Source organism: Pagrus pagrus (assembly GCF_965226575.1).
Source record: "Pagrus pagrus genome assembly, chromosome: 22".
In the NCBI taxonomy this organism is placed as follows: Eukaryota; Metazoa; Chordata; class Actinopteri; order Spariformes; family Sparidae; genus Pagrus; species Pagrus pagrus.
In genome coordinates this window covers 20,581,056-20,605,660 of record NC_140204.1, presented here as the reverse complement: position 1 = coordinate 20,605,660, position 24,605 = coordinate 20,581,056, and the positions used below count along the sequence as shown (strand labels likewise).

The following is a 24,605-nucleotide window of genomic DNA, read 5'->3' as shown; positions in this document are numbered from 1 at the left end:
GACATGACTCTAGCTGACTGGACTCTTGTGTTCTTTATGTAGCAAATTCTGTATCCGTGATGAAGTTGCTTGTCTATGTCTTAGGGAGCTTAGTTTCATATATTGCGCTTCTAATGGCGTGGTCACTTTGGGTCTGCCTGATCGTGATTTGGATACAGCTAATCCAGTTTCTGTCTCCTCAGACGCCATGACTTGATGCTGAGAAAGCTACTCTTTTCTTAAAATAAATATTTGACTTCTGACATGTTCATTTGAAACCTGAAACCGATTATTGCCAGTTTTACAGATTAATAGAAGTACAGCACTGAATAGGCCTGATTTTGAACACTGCATTGGCACCTAAGTTTCTAACCACAACCTGCAGACGGTCCCTTACTGTGACATTTCACCAAGTACTGACCTGAAGCCACCTTTAGATTTTGTTTCAGCGAGATGAAAACACTCAAGGCTATAACACATAAAAGTAAGAATGTTGCAAGTGTTTGAATGTATGTTTTGGCATGCCCACTCGCTTTCAAACCTACACTATCTGCTTGTTTTCCGACACTCCCAGCACTTTTTGACAAGCCTCAGTGTTTTTTGTAGTGTTAGGATGAGTGATAGCAGCTCATATTACCTTTGTTTTGATGCGTTCACAGCCATGGCAATCTCATTTCAAGGGCAACACTACCTGTTTGTATTATCTGCTTTATACGGTACTTTTAAACAGATTGTAGGCATTAACCATTATGATGAACTGCTTCTGTACATATAACAGGCCATTATTCTCAGCCAGTCTCTGTCAGATGGTAAGGTAATGGATACAGCTGACAGCGTTGCCTGATACAGTAACATATTAGATAGCGCATCTAGTATCTTGCTTTGTTTAGCTCGGTGACTTTTGATGTCAGCGAGCTGACGTGTGAGATGCCAGCGTTTGAAATAAAGCTGCCCCGCTGACTGATAGACGTGAAGACATGAATCCAGGAGAGCTGAATTTCTTTGCAAGGTCATTATGTTGATGTATGAATGAGACCAATGAGAGGAAGAGGTCAATATCAGAGTGAACAGCCTTGTGTGTGTGTGTGTGTGTGTGTGTGTGTCAACAATGGTAAACAAGTCTCAAGCTGATACCCGTGTCTCCTCCAGATGTGTCAGCCGACTGGAGTGATGGTTCAAATAAAGGATCGGACTCTCTCTCCCTGTGAGGTGTGATGTATAGATATCACACTGGTGGCACATTGCTCTTTGTCTTCTAGCCTCGCAGTAGCAATATTGAGAAGATGAATGAGCGAGCCAGGCAAGCCGCTCGCACAAAGTCCTCAAAGGACAACACTCATCCTTCCTGCTCCTGACTTTGTGTTCACATTATGAACAACTTGGTTGACAGGTCCCAATTTTGCTTGAGTGCAGATACAAAGTTTGAAAATGTGGTCTAGTAGCAGCAGTATCTAGTGTTTGCAGCTTTGGTGGTGGGCTTTAAATCACACTAATAGTATGTAAAAAAAATATGATGATCAACGCAGACAGCCATTGAAGAGTTTTGAGAAGTTTGTTTGGCATTTTAAAGCCAAGATTTTCAGACAGCAAAGCACTGCTAGCTGCCATGGATCTGGGAGACATTTAAATGACAGCTCTGATTTTTGGGACGTATATTAATTCATGTACCAGAGTGATTTTAAAATGCCATATCTAATATAATTCGACTTGCAATATATCCTGTAGTGTGGATTTAGTGGCTCAGGGATTCCCCAACTCTATCCACCTTATCACAAGTCCTATAATACCTTAATACCGCAAATTCACACTATTCTACTACTATGGATCCTGTTTACTTCCTCAACATTAATGTTATACTCATCCTACCTCAGTGAGCACAGTGCTTTGTCACCTTTAAGTTAGTTACTTCACCTGTAACAGCTCGCTTTTTACATATTGTTAATAACTTGTGCAAGACACTTCAATGCTACGATCGATATATACAAAGCAAACTGTGAAGTGAAGCAAATAAGATTAAAAAGCACTGTGAGGTTATCGTACAGTCATAGGCAAGGCTAACATTACTGTCAACTCTTAGGCTTGTTCGCTTACCTAGCGTTGCACATCTTCTGCATTTAGTAATGATGGAATATACTGTAGTATTTACAGTTTTTCAGATTTCCTGATAACCACCTCAGTGTCTTGGACAACCATTAGCAACATCAGCTAGTCACTCAGCTAAGCTAATGTGAGGCGGATGTGGCTCTTATTTACACTCGGTGTTTTAAAGAGCTGCCAAAAATGACGTACACCGTTCTGGGAGAGTGAGTAGTAAAGCTCTGACCTCATTACTCGGAAACATGACTGTGCTTTTCTTCATTTTAGTGGCCAGCTGGGTAAGATGACTGGCTAACATCATTAGTAATTCTCAAAATAATGAAAAAAATATATTTTAAACACTTTTAAATTGATCAGTGTTTATAGTAAAGTGGGGTGTGAGGTTGAAGTCATGTGACAGCGATGTAGTTTATAGCCTAGTGGGGTCCACCCTGTTGGGAGATGACGTTGTTGTACAGTAACTGGTATATGGACACATGGTAATTGTAAACACGTTCACTTTAAAGCTGCAAAGTCAATATTTCAACAAAGGTAGTGGAGTAAATAAAGGGAAAAAGGAATTTCTTTTTAGGGTCAGTGCTTACAGCTTTGCAGGTGATAGGCTTGCCATTCATGTCCGTGGCAGGCGGGGCCAAGGGTTCCCAGTCTCGTCCTTTGTTATAGGTGATGAGAGTTGTCACTTTGCCATCGATCTTCTGATTGGCGAGGAAGACTCCCTTGATTCCACGTACCTGAGAAACAAGGTGGATTTTAAAACTAAGGAGTGAAAATGACAGAATAAATGCTAACACGTAGTCTAAAAGCAGCACAAGCAAGGAAGAATCATAAAGTCTGTCAGCAATGTCAGTTACACAGAAATGTCTATCTAAGTTTACTAACATTAGCTCACACTTTTTCCAGCATAAACTAGTGGTCATACCCAAATAAGCCTGTAGCATTAAAGCCCATGTGTGTTCTGAAATTAACAAGGGTGTGTTTTATGAATTTAACTCTTCATTTGTAAGAGGAAGAATGTGGGATTTATTTTCCTCCTCTAAAATGTCCCATAGTCTCAACTTTAATTAAGTAGCTGGATCTTCAAATTGTCATTTTCTAACATAGGCATAGAATATGGGCTGAGGGGAGAATGTGGGGAGATTATGTGTGGGCAGAGTCCAAACATGAAAGTGCTGCAACTGGATCGTACCACTACCTTGAACTACACAGCTACATTAAGAATATTAACCAGGAGGTGCCCTTTAACTGTCAGCAGTACTTGAAGCCGATGCATGTTACTTGAAAGACTAAAGGGAAACCACTGACACAGAAACTACAGCACTTAGTGTATAAAGTCAACTCACTGAAATCAATACATACTGCATGGTTTTTTTGCGGCTGTGAGGCTGATAGTTACAATCCCTGAAGCTGAAACATTAAACAGCGAGATGATGGTGAAGCCTGTGCAGACAGACATTTAAACAGAGCCAGGCAGCCATGTCAGACATGTCTCCATCTGCAGACTCCCACGGCTCCCTTTGCCATCTATTATGTAGCACTGATGTTTATAGAGTGAAGCAAGGTAATTGTTTGAATCACAGTACATAGGCCTGCTTGTGTTCTATCTGGGCTTCTGGCGTCTCTCATTGCTGTCTGCAGTTCGTCATCTCTCAACCTCTGTTCAGCACTTCATCTCCTGCTGTCTCAAGTCTTTATCCAACCCCTGTATGTTGTACGCCTCTCTATCACTATCTACAGCATGTGATGAGAGTGCAGCCTGGGGCGAGGGAAGAGAGAGGAGGAGGAAATGAGTTTTGCAGTGAAGTCTTTGCCTCCATGGTCCAGCGCTCCTTTTTCCTCCGACACTTCCTCTCTCCTTCCTTCTCCGCCGCACTACTTGTCCTCGGGCCCGGCGCCCATTTATCTAGAGACCTGTCTAAAACACTCAGGCAGTCAACACAGAGCTGAACAATAACTTGACTTGCTAGAACATTACAGAATAAAAAGGAGGACAAGATAGAGACGCAAGTTTCCAGATCAGGCAGAGATCTGTTTACAGATGTCTTCATAACTTATGCAAGATTGCTTTCAGTAAATGAAGACATCATTTTCTGCGCTCATTAATTTTAGATCAATTCAGGCGGGGAGGAACCTGCACTTATCTGCATTTTTTTGGTGTCTGCTGTATAACTGACCTTTTGCTAACCCTCTGCCCCGGTGATTGCACAATCATTGCTTAGTAACTGTAACAAGGCATGACAGGTCAGTCAAGCTTTGGATTGCTCCGCATGCTAAAGGAGTATGGACCGGGCTGAAGGATGAGCAACACCCTGCAACTGTTTGGTTGATTTACCAAAACAGAAACACAAGAGTAAGAGTGTACAATGAAAATGAAAGATGAATTACAGCACAAAGAAAGCGCGTCTGCAATTGCGCAACCAAAACAGGAAGAGGCATTATTTTCCCTGCTTGCTATCCCCAGGTAACAGTGGAACAACTGGAATAACTGTAAAAACTCTACACTGCAAAAGAAAAAGAACCTCGCTGATGGAGAAGGCAAAGACGGCGAAGAGGGAGAGTGATAGGTAAAACAACAGTGAATGAACGGCCATTCACTCGGTTGGATGTACAGATCTGCATGGACGAGCTGAGGAGTTAAATACCATGATACACTTACATGATACACAATACGACACACCTCCTGCAGGAGTTCTCTGTACATTGTAGACGCTACTCTTGTCATCACAAAGACTCAAGCATTTATAAGAAAAACATTGTTTTTGCTGAAGTGGAGCCACTTAACCAGTTTCAAGGCAATGTGAGATAGCACAGCCTTCTGAAATACAGCTATCTACAGCACAAAAAATGGCTATGTATGTATTGTATGGCTACATTCATGTGTGGAACCAGTACTTGACACTGATTTTTTGCTCTGAAGAAAATGAAGAAATGTGTTGAGATCAAGTCCCACGAGGTCTAATCACACAGAACATTCACATACTTTCAAACTAAACTTTGTGGCAAACTACTCTAAGGGGCCTTTGCCCACGGCCATAAGCAATGTCCCTCCACCCCATCTCACCTCTAGTATGTCGATGAGGACGCTTTCCTCTGGCTGCTTGGTGCTGCGAACATTTTCCAGGACAATGGAGTAGTAGACGCCCTGGGGGTCTGACTGGTACAGGTTGTATGTGTCTGACTGGTACCACTCCTGGAGGGCGAGGAAGACCTGGTTCTCGTCTGTGCTCACTATCTGAACATCCTGTGGGGGGAGATGGAGGGATAGAGAGCGGAGAGAGAAGGAGAAGTGGGGGTCAATATTTTCTGAATCAGTGGCATTTGGAATGAAAAAAACCAGTAGAGGGAAGAGAAAACTAATGAAACTGAATGATTAAACAGATGATACAATGCAGAGATCTTACACAGAGAGAAATCATTAAAGTGAAAAAAAAAAAATGAAGTGTAAGGCATAAAAAAAAGTGTTGACAGGTGGGGAGAAAAAAAAGCAGAGGAGAGAACAGATAACACAGTAAAAGCAGCAGAGTCTGATTCACAGCAAAGTTTGACAGTAACTCACTGCGTGCCAAAGAACATAATCTGATAATTACAGAGTCACAGAAACGAACTGGGGGAGATCAGGGAACGCTTTACCCAACGAAAAACTGTTTTTGGCAGCTTCGAATACTTGTTAGGTGTTCTTGTCAAAGCTTGTGAGCCTCCGATGCAAATGACTTCATCACTCACGAAAGACTGTAACGGCGGCGAAAAAGAGCGACTCAGCACTTTCTCTGTGTTAGTGATTACATTAACATAACATTTGAAGATAAAGCCCTCAGAGAGCAGCGGGAAAGTGCCCAAGAAGGTGTGTCTCTAATCATTGACACCCGGCCATGTTGCTGAAAAAAAACACTAGAGCTCAATTACCCTTGGATTTATGGTTGTGGCACAGAGTAATAACAGTATTGAAAGCTGTGCACCAATCTTCATATTCATAGATGTACTGTTTCTGAGTCACCCAGCAAGCTGTCACAGTATGTCACAGTAAGTGGAAAAAAAAAAAAAAGTAACTAAGTGGTACACATGGCTGTTCAGTTTAGAAAAGACTTTACTTTTACTGTTGATATTTAAGTTTCATTGACTACCTTATACTGGCAAAAACGAATGAGCTGATCCCAGAATGACTGAACATGATAGGTTACATGTGTACTGTGGTAATGGATGTTCAGTATGTGATGGGATATGAAAGACCAAATTGATAAACAGAGTAATTTAGGGTAAGAACATAGACTATATCAACAGCTCCTATCCATAGCTGTTGCTTATTTCTCACCTCTTACCCAGATTACATTACCTATAAAATCTTAGAACTGCATGTGAATGGGAAAGAAGGATGTCCTGGCCATTTGCAAATACACTTCCATAAACACAGATCAGGTGGTATTTTTGCAGCTACATGAGACCTCCCATCTGCCTATGTCTTTACCTGTGAAGTGCTTGCACCTTACATTTACAGATCAAACATAGCTGCCAGGTAACATGCTGGTACATTCCACTATTCTGTTTGAAATATGTGAATCTGATGCCGAACAGGATTATGAGGAACAGCAGCTCAAAGGAGCTGTCCTACGCACTCAGTGAGCAGACGTTTGAAAACGTGTACTTAACTGGACGGATTTGGTTGAGATGAGAAAAGACAGAGATGATTCAGAGAGGTTGCCTTTGTAAGACACGACATGTAGAACAGTCATGTAACACTGTTTGAGTGTGTGAATACAACTAAGGAAGTTTCTCAAACCAGTGCTGTGATAAAACTTCAAAGAGGGCATTAGTTTTCTTTCAGTAACCAATGTCTGGAAACTACAGGAATGTTCTGAAGGACTGAAATCAATGCATTTCAAAAACTTTTAAAACTTTCATCAAACGTGTTCTACAAGCAGAAACTACATAAGGGTGTGAGTGCACAGATGGTAGGAGATAAAAAAGGAAAAAAGAAGCACAAGGAATGGAAAAGTATGCAGTTCAATGGTTGAAAAATGTGGCAACATCATTAAACAGTCAACTTTGTCTTGAACAGGATCCCAGTCCACCTTTAACTGGGTAACAGATACAGAGCCAGAATATAAAAGAATGCCAGCAACAAAGAAAGACCGCTGAGCAGAACTTGTTTCAAAATGTTGTCCAGACTGTACGATACCTGTATTTTCTGGTAATTTACTGGAGTCAGTGGTATTTGAGCTGGGCTTCTACATTCCACTATAGCTGAAGGGGGCTGGGGGGCTAAATGTAGCATGATAAGGGCGAAGGGAAGACAAATGGTCACTGGTAATCTCCACAGATGGCATTCCAGGCAGATTGTTTTGAAATGCCACCTGTCTGGCTTCAAGTGCATTGTCCTTTACCCTCTGGCTAAAATCCTAACTTGATATTGCAGGATAACTCTACCAGTGTCCCTTTTATTGGTGCTGCATCACGGAGTGCCCTCTGAAACAAACACCGTCCATCCATCACTGTCAGGGCAGGCAGGTCTACAGACCCCAGAGACAAGGGCCTCTGCTGGGAGAGAAATATCAGATCCTAGAAGCTTCACAAGCCACTGGAAGCAGTAACAACCTACACACAGCTATTTCAGACTTCCCTTGACCCAAACTCAACATGCTGTTAATAACACTTGAAAGGCAAAGAGAAAGAAATAATGAGATGGCGAAGGCTACAGCTCAATTTACACTTGAATGGAAACTGTCTGGGTGCAGAGACACTCCATGCACACCCTCAAAAATGTAAGTGTCTTTACAATGTAGAACAAAAACAAACCACAACGATGAGTGGAAATAAGCGATGTGATTAGTCAGCTGTGAAGTATACACAGTGGTGAAAACCCACAGTGCATTATTAAAGCCAGAGAGAATGAAACAAGACCCAGGAGCTGCTACAGCAGAGCAGAGAATGGAGGTGAACCAAAGGAGGCGTGAATGTGAAAAGGTCGAAAAGATGTTGCAGAACTGTTTTCAAACATGTTCATACATTGTGTTTTGTTGATGACATTATCAAATGTGCTCAAATGTGAAATAAGATGGCATATAAAAGTATAAAAGAGACTGACTATCAATCAACTTACCATTGTATAGCTTAACAGTATATCCATCTTCCATTTTTTTGTTGTTTGCCTTATTGTGTTATCTACTTTCCCTAACTTGTTTACATGTAGGGATGGTGGGGAATGTGTCAGCCCTGATTTCATTCAGCTATGGACAACATGTCAACACGACGAGAACGACTGGTAACGTGGCTAAAACACCAGCAGCCATAACGGGAAATTCAGTCATTTGCATGACAATTTAATCCAAAAAATGTTAACACTTTGTCTCTCTAACCAGCTCTACCTTCTGAGCCCCAGCCGCCAGTCCAAACCATAATTTGTCCTTTAACAACAGACCCATCAAGAGAGATCACCAAGGAACTGCTGCTGTCATCACAATTACTGCGACTTGATTAACTTCGCTTAATATGAGATACAGTACACCGGGATGGGGAAAAAAAAACTCTTAGCAATAATGCCCATAGAAAATTTTTACTGATCACAATCTGGGGTTTTGCTTAATCGCCTAATATTACTGCTCTCTGTAATGATAGAGTTGATTTTTCCACCAACTCTGTATGGCTGTCTTTCAGTCTGCCAGTTGGATTCATGATCATGAAATTCATGGGGATCATGAGATTCATGATACGAGTAAACATTTTGTGAGTTTGTTTTGCACATTCATTAAGTAGTAAACTCGCTGCTGGCATATAACACCATCTCCCATCTGAAACTACAGCTGAGGTTAGCTGGTTAGCATGCTAACTTTGGCATATATCTCTGCAGCCCAGTACAGTACATAGGCATCTTTGACATAATCTCAACACTGTTGTGTCTTCACATTCTGGTGGTTCATTCTTTGAACGTTTTATATTAAACTTGTATATCCGTCCTTCCATACCATACAAATTGCCCCTTTAATTTATCTGTGGATCAAAAGATTCATGATCACAAGAGGATGCTTTCTAAAGACTCCAGTGATCCCCTGACTTGTCATCTAGCCACCACGATGAGGTGGTTACCTGTGGTTTGGGAGCAGTAGCTCAGTCCATAGGGACATGGCTTCGATACAGAAGGGTGGCTACATAATACATATAAAGGTTAATAAAATAGCCACACACAAAAAAAGGCAACATCAGCATGTTGGTATTGTCATTGTGAGCATGTTAGCATACTGATGTTAGCATTTAGCTCAAAGCACTGATGTGCAATCCATGGCACAAGTAGGTCATTCATTCGTTATTACACAACACAGGGTTGTATAACAAAATAAAAGTTTGTAAACTCCTTCACGATGCACAAATTACAGCGCATATGTACAGTTATTAATATACAAATGTTCATAAACACTTGGTGCATATTTGATAAATGAGAAATTGGAGTCTCCCAGGAGGGTTGGCATGTATACGGTGCACCACATTCTGCCATTTCAGGGGGCTCATCTACTCTAAAAAATAATATCCCTTTCCAAAATCGGAAACCTGTTGCTGCTCCACTTCATTTTTCCGTGCTGGATTTAACACCAAGTTCTTGAAATCTAAAAGACTTATGGAAGATTTCAGAGCAATTCTGCATGCAGTCCATTGTTTCTGCTCTACTAGCCTGTATAGTGTGGCTGAATTTGCCAAACTCCACACTGCTGAATGTCTGCTTCTCTTTATTGGTCATCCTTCTGAGGGACAGTTTAGAGAGCCTGTTTGGACTACATCCATCCCCCCTGTGGCACTGACTCCAAGCTTGCTCCAGCTGTTTGCTTGCCTGTGCTTTCACAGTGGTGTTAGACATTCTGTTTCATGCAGCATGCTGAAACTGTTATACCTTCTTAACATAAGGCAGGTATTATATTATAAGAAGGAGCCTTGCACATGTCATTTCTCATACTGCTGTTGGAAGCTTACATAAAGACATTTCAGGTGTTCTTCTAAATGGCCTAAACTACATCATTGCACCCATCTTCCTGCAACGTTACTGTGACTTGGTACGGAGTGGTGTCAGGAGTGACTTGTTCATTTCATTAAAAAAATGCACAACATCTGACGCCAGATTTCCCCCCGCAGTCAGCTGTGACATAATAGCCTCTTCAGCGTGCTCACCCTCGCACAGCAGCGTTGAGCTCATTTCCTTTCACACTCTAACACATCCCATCAATCATTTAAATCCTCATCATACCCCTCGGACATTATTCACGCTGAATTCTGTAAAGAGGTCTTTGATACAGACGGCTCACACATTTTTACCTTTTATAAAGACTTCATTCCAAGATCAATCTTCTTATTAATAAAAGGCATATTTCCACGTTGCCTTCTTGTCAAAGCTGTCATTTTAACACTGAGACACTCGGTGTCAGTGGTCACAAACTGCTTTTGATTGTTGATCCGATGTGTCGCTGTGAATCAGTGAGAGGACAAATCTTTCGTAACAGTTCTGTTTGATACATACTGGTTAAGCACTGCTATGCACTGCTACTTGGACAGAGCCTTGCACTCAGTCTGACGCTGACCTCACTTCTCAGCTTTGTATTGTAACTGAGGCTGAGATGTGGTTCAAAGCCCTGAAAAAGGGAGAGTGCCTCAAAGGGCTTTACAATCTACAACCAATATAATATAACCTGAGATACTTGATCTGGATAAGGACAATCCTCAGAAAGAGCGAGGGTGGACCCCTATTTGATGACAGGGGAAACAGAGGTGATCTACAGGAGCTCCGATGAGGACCATGACTCCAGGGATGAGAACACAAAACAGCATGTGGAGCAGGAATATTCTCACATCTTACTCGGTGAATAGAGGATTTTTTTCCTTTACCAACCTGAGGTGATTGTCGATTATGTCGAGTTTGAGCGGGTTAGATTTACAATGAGTTAACAAATCAAGTAAGCTCGTCTTACTTTGGTAAAAGAGAGAAACTTGAATTCAGAAGGTGCATGGTTGTATTTTTCTGTTTAGTGAAGAAACAGCTGGATGGGTATTTCCTGTCTTGACGTTTTGTGAAATATAGCACGATCGCAGATTGCATACATCTCGCAGCTCAAAGTACTGGGGCTATCAGACTATCACCTCTTGAGGCACGAAGTGGTATTTACGAGACAGGGCGGCTAGCTGGTTAGCATGCTAACCTCAGTAGACAACTCTGCTTCATTTTCAGCTTTATTTTGAATGTTTTAAACTTAAATTCTGCCGATATATTACAAGCTTCCCCTTTAACATGAACATATCTACTGGTGGTTACCCACATCAGGACAGTGGCAGTGTGTGGCATGGAAAGCAATGGGTGTGCAGCCCACCAAGTCAACTGAGGATTAGAATTTCCTGACACTATTTTGATTAAACCAGAGTGCCTCTCTCTTAAAAGAACTACCACTGAAGTGCTGCTGAGCAAGACACCCTTGCATGTCTGCTGGAGCTACACACTGTGGTTGTGTAGTGTTACTTGGTAAAATAAAGTGTTAAAAAGACAGGAAGGTGAGTACATCCTGGGTGACACACAGCAACAGACCAGATGGAAGCAGAGCAAAAAGGGACAATTATTACCTGTGATTTCACAGCCCAGCAAGCTGTATGCATGTGTCTGTGCACTAGTGTGTGTGTGTGTGTGTGTGTGTGTGTGGTTAATCCATAACTCGGGTCAGGTCTCACAGGACAGAGCCAAACTGCTTTCTCTGATGGCCTTTGCATTTTTCATCCTCCTTTCAATTATTCACAGTGGAAAAACATGGTGCTTGAAACATTCCCTCTCTCACCCACACACACACACACACTTTCCCCGTCTCACTCCATCCCTCTTTCCCTCTCTCTTGTTGTCCCCCCTCTGTGTCGCTCGACCTAAAAGCTTCACAACATGTGACCTATCTGCTCACCCAAGTAAGAGGACACATGTAGAGGGAGCGGGGGACAAGCGAGAGAGAGAGAGAGAGAGAGAGAGAGAGAGAGAGAGAGAGAGCGAGAGAGAGAGAGAGAGAGAGAGAGAGAGAGAGAGAGCGCAACTAGGGCATACTTTAACTAGACACACACACACACACACACACACACACACACACACACACATATACACAAACTGCCACACCTAATCAAATTGATCCCTATCGTTTCGTCTTGTTGGAAGGAGAGCAAAACGTGTGTGTGTGTGTGTATGTATGTGTGTTGTGTGTAATTCAATCCCTTTCACCTTGCTTGAGGATCAGGGAGTACTGTAACTGAAGTAGTCAAGCCACTGAGGCATAGGATCTCTCTAAGTGGTGGGCTGGAGTTGAACAAGAGCGATTCTATACATTTCCTTGACAAAGAGAGAGAAAGTGTGTGTGTGTGTGTGTGTGTGTGTGTGTGTGTGTGTGTGTGTGTGCGTGTGCATGCATGTGTGTGCATGTAGAAAACAGACACCAGACAGTCCCCTCTGACAGAGAGCCGATGGCTGTGATTGTCTTAAAGGTTTTCTTTTCTTAGTTTAAGGCTGAAAAATACATGAGACGTCTCCCTGGGCCGTGCATTCAATCAGCGCAGTTCAATAGCACTCAGGCTGGTGTCGCGCTAAAGCGGCCCCCTGTGCCGCCAACACTGACAGCAAAGGGTCCTTGTCTGGAATTGGAGTGGAGCTCATTTATCGTCTTTGCCTATGTCAGTGACACGGGATGTGTCTGGATCGATGCTTAGTGGTGAATATTTTATGGGAGCCAACGTGTATCAGGCCAGAACCAGGACCAATTTGGGTACAGGCACTGTAGGAACATCTGACACCAACGAAGAAGTGGAACATAGTGGTAAGAGGGTTGTAATGTTGCAGGTTTTCATCCCTAGAGTGGAGGAAAATGCATTGCAGCCTCAAATGTATTGGCTTATGGGGAACATGTTAATGTTAAACATGTTATTCCTTAAGAAATTAACAAAAATCTTGCAATGATAAAGAAAGTGAGAAAAAATTCTGGGATCAGTCTCTTTATCTGGAAGCAAACCAAAAGTTAATGGGGTTTATTATGAGCTGAGACCAATCCTCCATTTAAGCTTTGTGGGCATTTGTTCTGTAGGCTTGGTGTAATCCTGCTGACAAACCAACAACAACAAATCAACAAATAAACAAATGGACACGAGTGAAAACATAACCTCCTTGGTGGAGGTAATTAAAATGCCCCATGAAATGACTCCAGATGACAGTGGCTGACTGTGACAGTTAACTGGATGCCATATTTTTTTGTAGTATTTAAAAATATAACTCAGATTTAAAGTTTTGATTTTGAACACTTTGTGTAGCTTCTTTGCATTTCACCATGAGGTCTGGATGGTTATCTGGTATTTTGTGACTCTGAACTTTGCAATATCCTAAATATATTTTCATAGAATTTGATAAACAGAGATGAATAAATTCAATAATGTCTCTGTAGAAACATTTTTTTCTTATTCTACCGTAACTTCATAAAGGGCTTTGGACATCAACATAACACAAAAAATGGGGGGCATGGAGGTGGGGTTACATATTGACACCTGTCCAGTGAACTTATGGATTTGTAGAGGTAGAGACATCTCCGTTCCCTTAGATGAATAAGCAACTGATTTCTAAACTGCTTGGGAAACACACATAAAGCTGGTGGACAGCCCTTTAGTTATCTAAACTTATTTTGGTTGATAATCCCTGACAGAAATCTACTGTGACATGGCATATCATTCTAGTTTATGAAATTTAAATCACTGTTAAATTTCCAGCAACACTTCTAGTTTAATCTTACAATATGGTGCATAATATTTCATGTTCTAACTCAAAGCAACAAAACAGGTATTCACACATTTGCATTGTTTGAGTGATGTTGTATTTAAAAATAAAAGTCTATTGTGTCAGCATCAAAATGATGCATTGGCAAATTCCCAAAGTTTAGTCTGAAGTGACATCAGCAGTGCTGTTGTGCTTTACCTTTGGCAAGGAGTACTTGGGAAACCTCATTTGGACAAACTCGTTGCGGCGATAGGACACATAGTGCTTGGTACGATTCCCTGTGGTGACCTGGGAAATGAACAAAAAGCAAAATTTAGTCTCAACACGGCAATTCTTCACTTGCAACAATCCACATGACTTCTAAATACCTTGTTTATGTCAGTTTGAATTAAACACAAGATGAGAGTTCAAATTGAAGGTGAGATTAAAACTGACTGAGTTTGTGTCACTGGGCTCCAAAAAAAAAATGAGTTAGTCGACATCCATCTACCATTGTGCTGAGCAAAGGTGCAGAGTTCACCATCTGCTGTTGGTGACTCACACCTTGCTGAAAGGTAGACGCAATAAATCTCCCCCGCGCTGCACAGACCTTGGCATCCACCTCAAAAAACTGGGACCTGTGGGTAAAAGGCTGAATCGTGCTGACCCCATGCTGAGAGCTGATCAGAAAGCTCACACAGCACTGACCCAGAATACCCAAACAGCTGAGGCTACGATTTAGCAGACAAAGTTGGGTGAAATAGACAGCGCTGGTGAGTGACAGTGACTTAAACAGGACTTGAACGTTTCATATACCAGATGATGGGCTCAGGCGCCTGCATAACACTTTCTGAAGCACAGTTTGGCATTTTGTAAGGTGAGCAGTGCTTAAACTTTTAGAGCTGCGTCTTTTAAAATTCGATGGAGAACTTTGTATTCAGCGCTTCTATTTTTGGGGTTTGTGGGAAGAGCTTTTGTTTTTTCCTGTCTCGCTCTTGGATATCTAAGCCTGTATCGTCAGTGTTCAGATTGAGCTGTGATTACAACCATCGCTTGTGATTGAAAGAAGCAGACTAGCGCGGCTTTTTTTTTTTTTATGCTGAACAGTGATGAAAAAGTGATGAAACAATGAAAGCCATTTTTATATATAAGAGCCCCTGAAGGAAGAGCTATCGACTGTGTTTTCAAAAAGAATCACTTTCTGAAGAGTGTCTGGCGAAGTGGGAGTGTGTGTGTCTGCGTGTGTGTGTGCGCGTGCGTGGAGGTGAATGTGTGAGTGCCAACGCCAACACTGCATTCTTATCTCTGACTCTGCATATTTCTGTACTGCCTCTACATCAGATAAGCACCCTAAGGATCTGGCTACACCACTGGCAAGTGTGTGCATACGTAACCCTGCATGTGTGTATGCATTCTCTGTCAAGGGTGGAAGTTTGGTCTCCGAAGCAAGAGAGGATATCAAAGAAAAGGAAAAATAAGAAATATGTGCATGCCATTTCCTTCTTTATTCATATCAATCTAGCAAATGCCGGCGGCGCGGCCCATCTGACAGGAGCTGATAGAATTTCTGTCGTAAATTGACATTTCTATCCAGTTCTATCCATTTCTTACACCAGCACATTCAGATGATGCAACGGTATGACAGGGGAGTGAACCCAGGGTTCCAGTGTGCCCTACCGCAACCAGATCCTGGTCCGTGGTCTGCAGAGGCAAATCTGGCAGCATTCGTCCACATCCTCCTCCTCCATCTGCCCCAACACAGGTTCCCCATTTGTCAAACAGTTTTAACCTCTTTGACATGTCTAATTTTCCCCAGTGCTCAAACTCCTCAACTTCACCGCCGTTCTTCAAGTCTCCTGTACCTTCTGTACCATGCCAGGCTGGCACACAAGCATCTGTTCAGCCCATGCCCCCATTGAGGAAACTGAGGCATTAGCCGGATTCCCACCCTGGTTTTGGTTTCCGCTATTTTCACTCCACGTCTGCCACGCAACACGAGTCAAGCTGCAGCCTCGTCTTCAACTGGTTGTCTTTCTACTGGACAGGAGAGACGGAGCACCGTAGCCAAAACATCCCTGTCTGCCTGCTATCCCTCATGTCTCGTTGTCCCTCATTGCTCATCCATGTCCATCCCAAGGGCTGCGACCTTCTGCTATCCCGGTGCCCAGGTATCCCACATGAACTGTAGACTCGAATGGCCTAAAGTTTCAAAGTAATTCAGAAACACCTAAAAGTGACAAAATGTGAAATCCTCATAGTCACTGCCCTGAATGCTGGTAAGCAATGCATTGTCTCCGGTCCGCTGCCATCTACCCAGTTTTGGTGACGTCAAATTCAGCTGTGCCCGCCAAACTATGTCCCCCGGAACAGATCTAATTTATTTGCCCAGAACAAGTTACATCTCAACAGAAAAGAAAAACATCTTCTGGCCAGCAATATGCTTTCAACAATAAAGGCAGTTGCAAAGGTCCACTTTCCGGCAAAGTCTCTCCAGCATGATTGTTTCCACACCTGGACAGGCACAGGGTCTTTACACTAAGACATTACTCAGACTTACTGTCCACTCCCAAAACACCAGTTAATCCCTCCTGTCCAGGACTTTCCTGTCATTCACAAACTCAATTAACTCCTGTTTGTTAGCCTCTTAGATGCCTGTCTTGGTGGAAGTCAAGGGATACCATGCCCCAAAATATCAAGAACATTAATTTTAATAGTCTTATCCATGTAACCTCAGAGTCCCACCCTGCTGCTGTAAACCCTGCATCATCTAATCTGAATGCACCCCACTCAAATCCAGAGAAGGTATAGGATTTCTACATGTAAACATCACAAGTTCACTACAGCATCAGAAATGATATCGTGTAAAAATCTTAGTGTCTCTGGCAGACCCAGAGGTTTTGGTTCTGACCGAGTCATGGTTAATAAATTACTGCAATTTATTCAGAATAGACAGAAGCAGGTGGGAGGAGTGAAGTCCTGTTTTTCTGTCTCGTTACTACGTGGAGTTTCTGTCCCCAATTGCTTTGACTTCATCGAACTTGAATACGTTTTGTTGTCTAATGATTGTATTATTGTAATTGGTGCATGCAGAGGTAATTGTGATGAGTGATTTTTACCTTGACTGGTGCCTCTGGCCTCTTTAAAGAAATCTGTTGCAATCTAAATCTATCACAATTAATTACACAACCCACTAGACCTAATCTTAAAACCCCTGTGAAATTAACTCTAATTGATCTAATCTCAACCAATAAAAGTAATAAAATAGTTTCTGCTGATCTTCAACCTTGGAATTAGTGATCACTGCCTGGTGGCCTGTATCAGGAACACTCATCTACTGTAGACAGATTGAAAACCAAAATCATTATTAAGCGTCATTTTTAAAAAATGTAATCAACAAGCCTTTTTAAATGATCTTGTGGTGGTCACCTCTGGAGTTGCATTGTTAAAAACTGATGCGCATACAGATGCACACTTCCTTGTACACATGTTTTCAATAAATATGAAGAAAATATGAGTAGGAGTGCTGCCAGGTGTCTGGCAAGAAATAAAGTACAAATGTATTTTATTCATTAGTGAAGTGCAAGATAACAGATTAAATGTATACAAACTTTCTAAATAATGGTCTAATAAAAATTAAAAAAAATAGCCTGATGTGCCAACCATCTTGGAACTCACCCTTAGAAATTGTTTGGAAATGTCTAGGCACTTTTAAAAAGAAACACTTGGCAATTGATTAGCGGAAACATCTGTCTATCACCATCTTTCATGAGCTAACAACCAATCAGACCGACAGCAGGACAGCCCTACCACCAGCCAAGCCTGTTGGGAAACAAAACTTTTGCCAATATCAGTCAAGAGAAAGGGCGAAAACATCTTTTGCATCATGAAAAGACTTCAGTGCCATTCTTTGCTCTTCTTTCACTAATATAAACTCTCCAGTCCTGATACAGCTGATGCTATAGCAGCTACGCTAACCTCTCGAGTAGCTGCCAGTGTTGTTCTTCAAATGAACAGTCACAGCTCTCACTCATTGTCATGCTTAAACCATTTCTGTAGCTGCCAGTTGCTCCCGTATAATGCTGACTGGTCTGAACCACTGAGGCTCAGCCAGAAGTGCATAGCTTAAAGCCTGGCAAGAGTGATTCACAAGATCACATGATTAAGTGATCTTGTGAATGCACTTTCCTATAAAAGCAACAAAAAAGTAGACATGTATGTAAATTGCCAAATTATCAATATACTTAGTTTTCATTAAATGGGAACTTCACGATTTTACATTCTGTTTGCAGTGTGTTTTCTGATAAATGACGTCCTTGTTTACTTGTCCAAACATTAGTTCCTACATATGATATCACTGGGTTAGCACCAATACTGTGAGTACTGGGAGGATAATCCCTGGAGGATAATGGACCAATCTATTGTTGCCTAATGAGGATTTAATTCTTTTTACACACATTCTCACAGTCTCATGCATACATACACACACACTAACATCCATGTACATGCACACACTCTCAAACATATAGACACAAGATATAACTCTTTCCCACTATGGGATTCTGCTCTGCTATACCAGCTCATGTATATTCTGCTGTTATCACATGCAAATGGGATTCAGCTCTCGGCCTCCTCAGAGCGTACAGTACTGTACTGCATGGCAAGTCAATTATGGACAGGCGAGATTAATTCTGCACAATGTCCCGAATAGCAATTCTTTTCCATTTCAAGCCGACAGGACTGTATGTTATCTGAGCAGCAGAGTTTATCAGAAAAAGACTGCAGCCTCGGCTGTGTATGCAAACACCAGCGCAGCTGAACGGATACACTGACAGATACAACATATGCACGAAAATGCTGAATGACAATACATAACAGAGGAGAAGCTTGTGTTAGACAGAAAAACTCAAAGATACAACTCTAAAGTGTTAATGCAGTAATGACTATATTCATTTTGAGACAATAGTATAATTAACAAATGAGAGCACTGCTGAGAAGATTGGGAGCCGCTATTGTCTGCTAGTCTTTACCCTACACTCTACAGTGAGATGTGGGGAAAATCTGCTCAGCTGCTCTGAGGCACAAATTAAATTCACACCTGTATCAGAGAAACAACAGAATTCTAACACTTGACGGCGCAATATGTAGTTTTAGGGAAGAAAATGTAATCAGAAGAGAAAGATCTTCATCGACTGATTTGTTTAATGCCTAGACAAACTAAATAAACATACTCTTTGTTTTCATGACTGAGTAAACTGAATAAATTGACCTTAAAGGACAACACACTTTCATACTGTTTATATACTTTGTTTAGATTTTCCGGGCCCTGCCACCTTATTAGCGTCAAACTGTTCTGAGGATCTTATTTTCCTCTGAGAACGGCTTGTTTATTCAGTCATGGAAATATGAATATTTCTGAGTTTGTATAATTACCTCATTAAAATTGTTAATATTAACATTCTGAGTTTGACCTTCATCTCCAAAACTACACAGTGCCCCTTTAAAGGTGTAATCTATACTGTACCTGCTCTGTATCATTTAAATTTACAGAAAGTAAGGCCATTATAAACAGCTTTTCTGGACCTGTTGTCATAGCTTGACAGCTGCTGCATGAACATAGATATCTCTACATTCAAGGAAAGAAATCTCTGAATGGACAAAATTAATCCTTTGTCGATGTGACTCTTAAAACTTAAACTTCTTTAAAAAAAAATTTAAAAAAACTTTTAAATCTGATCAATGACAAGAACACATGATCTTTATTCCATTTATATTTCAATTAAATAATTGGAGAACACACCACTCTCCCTTTCACCTCCCTGATTGTGATGTTGTTTACCTTGACAAATATGTAGTCGTCCTGCACCAGGAGTGAGTTGTGGTCGATCTTGCCGAGGAACTGAGCCGTCACCATTTTGTCTGAACAGTTCTGGATGAGACAGGTGACATAAAGGTAACCTGCAGTAACACACAAGAACAGAAAACAACCATTATTGTTAGTGAAATATAAATGGTTGACGTGAAAATGTTGGTTTCATATGTGTCACATACATTTGCAGAGGTTGACATACACTTATTGCAATACATTTGACATGGATGATGTTTACTTTCAAGATTCCTTGAACAAATGTATTAAGGCAAACAACATTTCTTGAAAAAAATATAACTACATTAAGTAGGGGGATAAAAGTGTCCATTGTCACGGATTATTGGACTCGGTGGAATCATGGAGAGAATTATCCTGCTTATACCATGGTCATATGTCAAAGAAAGAAGTAATAAGACTATCAATTTATATTTTTATCCAATTTGCAATCAAAATATAAAGGTTTTCACGAGCCCTAACCCCGTTGTTCCCTGGCAACACTTGAGAGTCTGGCTAATAGCCATAACAACCATTAAAGTCCCATAAGGTTCCTATACAATGCAAACGTTCACTACTCCGGTAAATAGTAAGATTCTTAGACACAGCTTAGCAATGGGATAAACTAGTCCGCTGAGCTCAGAGAACACTTGTTAGCCAGTAAGCTAACGTTAAGCCAGCAAGACTCAAAGTCAATAACATTGCGTACGGTTTGCAAATAGTAAATATAATTTGACGTTATGCTTAACAACAAGACTAGCTAGCTAGCCATGTCATTGTCCCAAATCAATATCAATATTTTAACAAACAAATGAGAGGCTATGTCTACTGTTGGTCACAGCATAAAATAGTGAATGGAATCGCTTCTGATACAAAGTAAGTTCAGCGGGACACTATAGGCTACTTTCTGTAGCTTGTGTGTTACAGGTGCCATCCTGTGGTGTTCAGAGAGACACTGAAGGACAATTGAAGGATGCTCATTTTAGATACAGGCCATAGCTTTTTAATTTAGAATGGTGAACAGACAGTTTCCATGGATGCCCGTTCATCAGGAATCAATTAACACCCTTCAGCCAATCAGTTATCCATACCATTGTATAAAATCCTCAAAACAGCACCTAGTCCTAACTCATAAAAAAAGAAAACGAAAACACAGACTAGACTACAGCATATGAATTTGCAAACTTTTTACAGTTTAAATGCTGGACACAAGATGTCTCCTACAACCTTTATTCTCAGTGCATGTGTTCTTGAGGCTTCGAGTTTCCACATCCTAATTGTCTATGCAAGATATTGGACCAGGATTGGCTTCCAAACTATAGTCTTTGTGATTTGACAGAGAGAATATTTACTTTTTGTGCAATGAGTGTGAAAACAGCCCTCTAGTGTCAAACTCTGCAAGTATATCATTATACACACCAGGCTTTAAATATAAAAAAATACATCCACTCCGATACATCCATTCCAGGACACATATATGATTAATATATTTACTGTTTTGAGTTGGAACAGTGAGAAAGGAAGAAAGAAGGAGATAAACTTTGATTAGGAATTCATCCAGTCAGTTTGTAAAAACCAACAATTTGTAGATTAACCATACAACAAGCCTTTAGACCAACAGACAAAGACAGATGAGAGGAAGTGCTAGAGTGTATGGATGAAAAAGTATGGGGGAATAACTGGGGAGTAGAGAAATTGAGACATCATTTTCCAAACTCTATAAGATATGACAGCTTCCCCATAGACGTATAGCCGTTCTAGCATCCAAATGGCCAGTAGGGATTATCCTCAGAGACACACACAGAGAGGTTAGCGCCTGTTGCAGAGCTTACCCAGTATTGAATTTCAACCAACAGCTGCATCAGCAACATTGCCTGCTGAAATTCAGCCATTTTTCCCATCCCAGAGGTGACAAGTAGGCAATAGAGAAAGTGCTCACACACAAACACACACACACACACACACACCCTTGGCTAGCCTACTCCCACACACACGTGAGGTTGTTTGTTCAGGAGTGAGTTGCTGCAGCAGACATGTATACTGAAGAAACACAGGTTTTTGTATGACGATACTTTGACTGCATGCAATTCTTAACTATGTCAACCTGACTAACTCTCAGCATGAAGCTATCACACATAGATACAACACAAAAAGCTCAACCCCTCTAGTGGATGAGACATTTATCGAACTGACTTTGATTTGAACCATTAGAAGGTAGTAACACGCAGATGAGGTTATGGTTTATAATTGTCATCTAATACAGAACAATGGGGATTTGCCTCTTGGGGGCATGAATGTGCTCAGCAACTGACATGGAAATGTGATTCTTAGATTATGTGATAGATAACATGTCTGAAGTTGACAATTTAACATATAGGTAGGTGGGGCTAGGGAATCTAATGTAGTGTGAAAAATGAAAAGGGTTTATCCTAAGTCTTATGAAGGGTAAATGTGTATTGTAAATGTACAATTTTGGCCTGATGATGGACTTTTAAAAAAATGTCCAACTGCAGACGTGTCTCCTGGAATACCCATATCTGAGAGCCAAAGAGAAGAGCACAGGGAAAGTCACTTGCTTTGCCACCACAAAGTAATAAAAGAGGAGTGGTGTGTTTCAGAATGAGAAAAAAAAATGTTTTGTACTTCAGTGTGGAAAAAATACTGTAAATCCTCACAGGATTAGGGCTGGCATGAAAAAAATAAAAGTTGACTACAATAAAGGGTAAAAACAAAACAAAAAAAGACCTTGAAGGGTTTACTACAACTCGCATGGCAAATTTAGCATTCCTGGGGATGCCTCAACAAGTCTGGTTCAAGGACAAGTGTCGTTCGGAAGTCTCTCAAATCTTAAGCGAGATTTGTTTTTCTGGTTACAGAACGGATCCTATTATGTAACAGAAAGGTTTCCCTCCTTGGGATTTGTTCCCGTAATGTTGTCAGACACTTAGAATAACAACCTCAGCCTGTCAGTGGAAAAGAACAAGCACTTTTAGTGGACGCAACTTTGGTGGTCGCAGTTGCCCCAAAGGATTACATTGCAGCCATTGCTGCCATGTCAATAAAAGGCCCAGGTGTTAAAATACTGGAATTTCCCTTGAAGGCTACTCAATATACTATGCAGGAAGCTCTACAAACATAGTTAAGTCTTGTTTTACTAAGTTGGGGGGAAAATGGATGCTAGAATAACACAAATCACTCGTGGGGGCCATATATGATACTATCGTTGGGCATCTTTATAAAAACATGAGTACCAGAGAACACATAAAACTCATGTCATATTGAGTCTCTCCTCTTCACTGGTTGTGTACTTTCCTTTCCTGCTTTGTCTTTGTTCGTAAGGTGTCTGATCTAACAAATGGGCTGGCTAATTCATCGAAAAGCCTGGACGTTTAATCAAAGCAGCATTCGGCGGAGAACTCATTAAAAAACAATTAGATTGGGCTAAGTGTTCAATTGCAGCATGTGGCACATGCACTTCTTCATGCTACACAGATTGTTCCTGCACCTGTGCAGCTGAGATGGAATATGACAGACAACTCTAAGAACTAAACAGTGACTTATAAATAAAGACAAAAGAATGTTTCAATAATTTATTATATTATACTGACTGTAAATGATAATAAGTCTGTAAGGTGGGGTGTACTGGAGATGTGTGTGTTTACTCGCATGTGTTTGTCTCCCTACACATCGAACACTGAGGTGTGTGAATGCGTGCATGCTTGAACACTCATGCTTTCCTGCACATCAATCCCCCTTAATGTCACACACACAAACACACTCTCTGCCAGCCTCCCTATACACACGACTCATCCATCAAAGGACCGCCCCCATTTCTCTGGAGTCCTGTCCCTCTCGACAACCGGCATCCTGAGTGCAAACACCCTCTTGCAGGGCCCTGGGTATGGCTCCTTGCCTCGGCAGAGACTCCGTGTCCTTCTTTGTAGCATGCCATCGTTTAACCTTGGTGATGCCACATGTGACAGGGGGGCACTGGACGAACAGATTGGTTTGAAATGCCTGAACGCTCCAGCCCCCCTTGCCTATCTATCTATCTGGGCACAGAAGCAGCGAGAGGAGAAGGGAGGAGAATGAAAAGGAGGAGGAGAGGGGGACCATGTGGCACTGCCTAGCCCTGGGAAGAGCTCTCGTGCCTGGGCAGCTGGCCCAGACAGACAGCCTCTCCTGCTCATCCTCCACAAACACAGGCAGCCTTGTTCAGGCTGACAGCTTTCACATTGCAGGCAGCATCTTTCTCTGTGGGTTAAAAGACTGTGTGTCTCCTCAAGGGATTTAAGAGGTGTTTGTATTTTCCCAGAGGGGAGGTTTATGATGAAATAGAGTGTGCCACTGCAGATACACAAAACATATCCTTAATTTTACCCTTCACTATCTGTCCATGTCTGACTTTGCCTGCTCTGGTTTATTTAGAGTGGGGGATTATCGGTTTGGAGACCCGCGATAGGTGAAGTCTGGATAACACACATACATCTACAACCACACATTAACAAACCCACATAATCTTAAACACACACTACTTCCATTACCCTCTTGCCCCTTGGTGGAGCGTTAAGCACTAACCTGTCTGTCTGTCACTCAGCTGATATGGTAATCCAGATTTGCTGTTGTTGCCCTAGGGGCCCCTCACACCCCTCTTTAACTTGCCCATTAATTCACCATTGACCACCTACCCACACAGACACACCACACCCACAGCAAGGTCAACTGTTCATCTCTTCTATTACCTGCATTTACACTGCAGGCTATGCTAAGTCTAGTACTGCCATGATGGAAGGAGAGCACATTAGAATTCCTGCCGGTCCTGCCGAGAAGTGACTCGTGTCCAGAATTTATCTGAATCAAATGTCATGTCAATGAAATGCCTGTGTTTCCCTACTTAGCTTTAGAAACTTAGCATAGAAGAAGATTCCTATCAAACCCTAT

The 24,605-nt window shown here is 41.5% G+C and overlaps 1 protein-coding gene across 9 annotated transcripts in view; it reads right to left on the bottom strand.

Annotated features, from left to right (window-relative positions):
• Nucleotides 1-24,605, bottom strand: part of sorcs2 (sortilin-related VPS10 domain containing receptor 2) — a 340,016-nt gene that overhangs the window by 28,090 nt on the left and 287,321 nt on the right. For all 9 annotated transcript variants that reach the window (XM_084344677.1, XM_084344671.1, XM_084344670.1 and 6 more), the window contains 4 exons: nucleotides 19,641-19,759; nucleotides 14,024-14,113; nucleotides 5,135-5,314; nucleotides 2,661-2,807 (listed from right to left, as the gene is read on the bottom strand). In XM_084344677.1, the coding sequence (XP_084200803.1) occupies nucleotides 2,661-2,807; nucleotides 5,135-5,314; nucleotides 14,024-14,113; nucleotides 19,641-19,759 (536 nt within the window). The remainder of the gene's footprint in view (nucleotides 1-2,660; nucleotides 2,808-5,134; nucleotides 5,315-14,023; nucleotides 14,114-19,640; nucleotides 19,760-24,605) is intronic.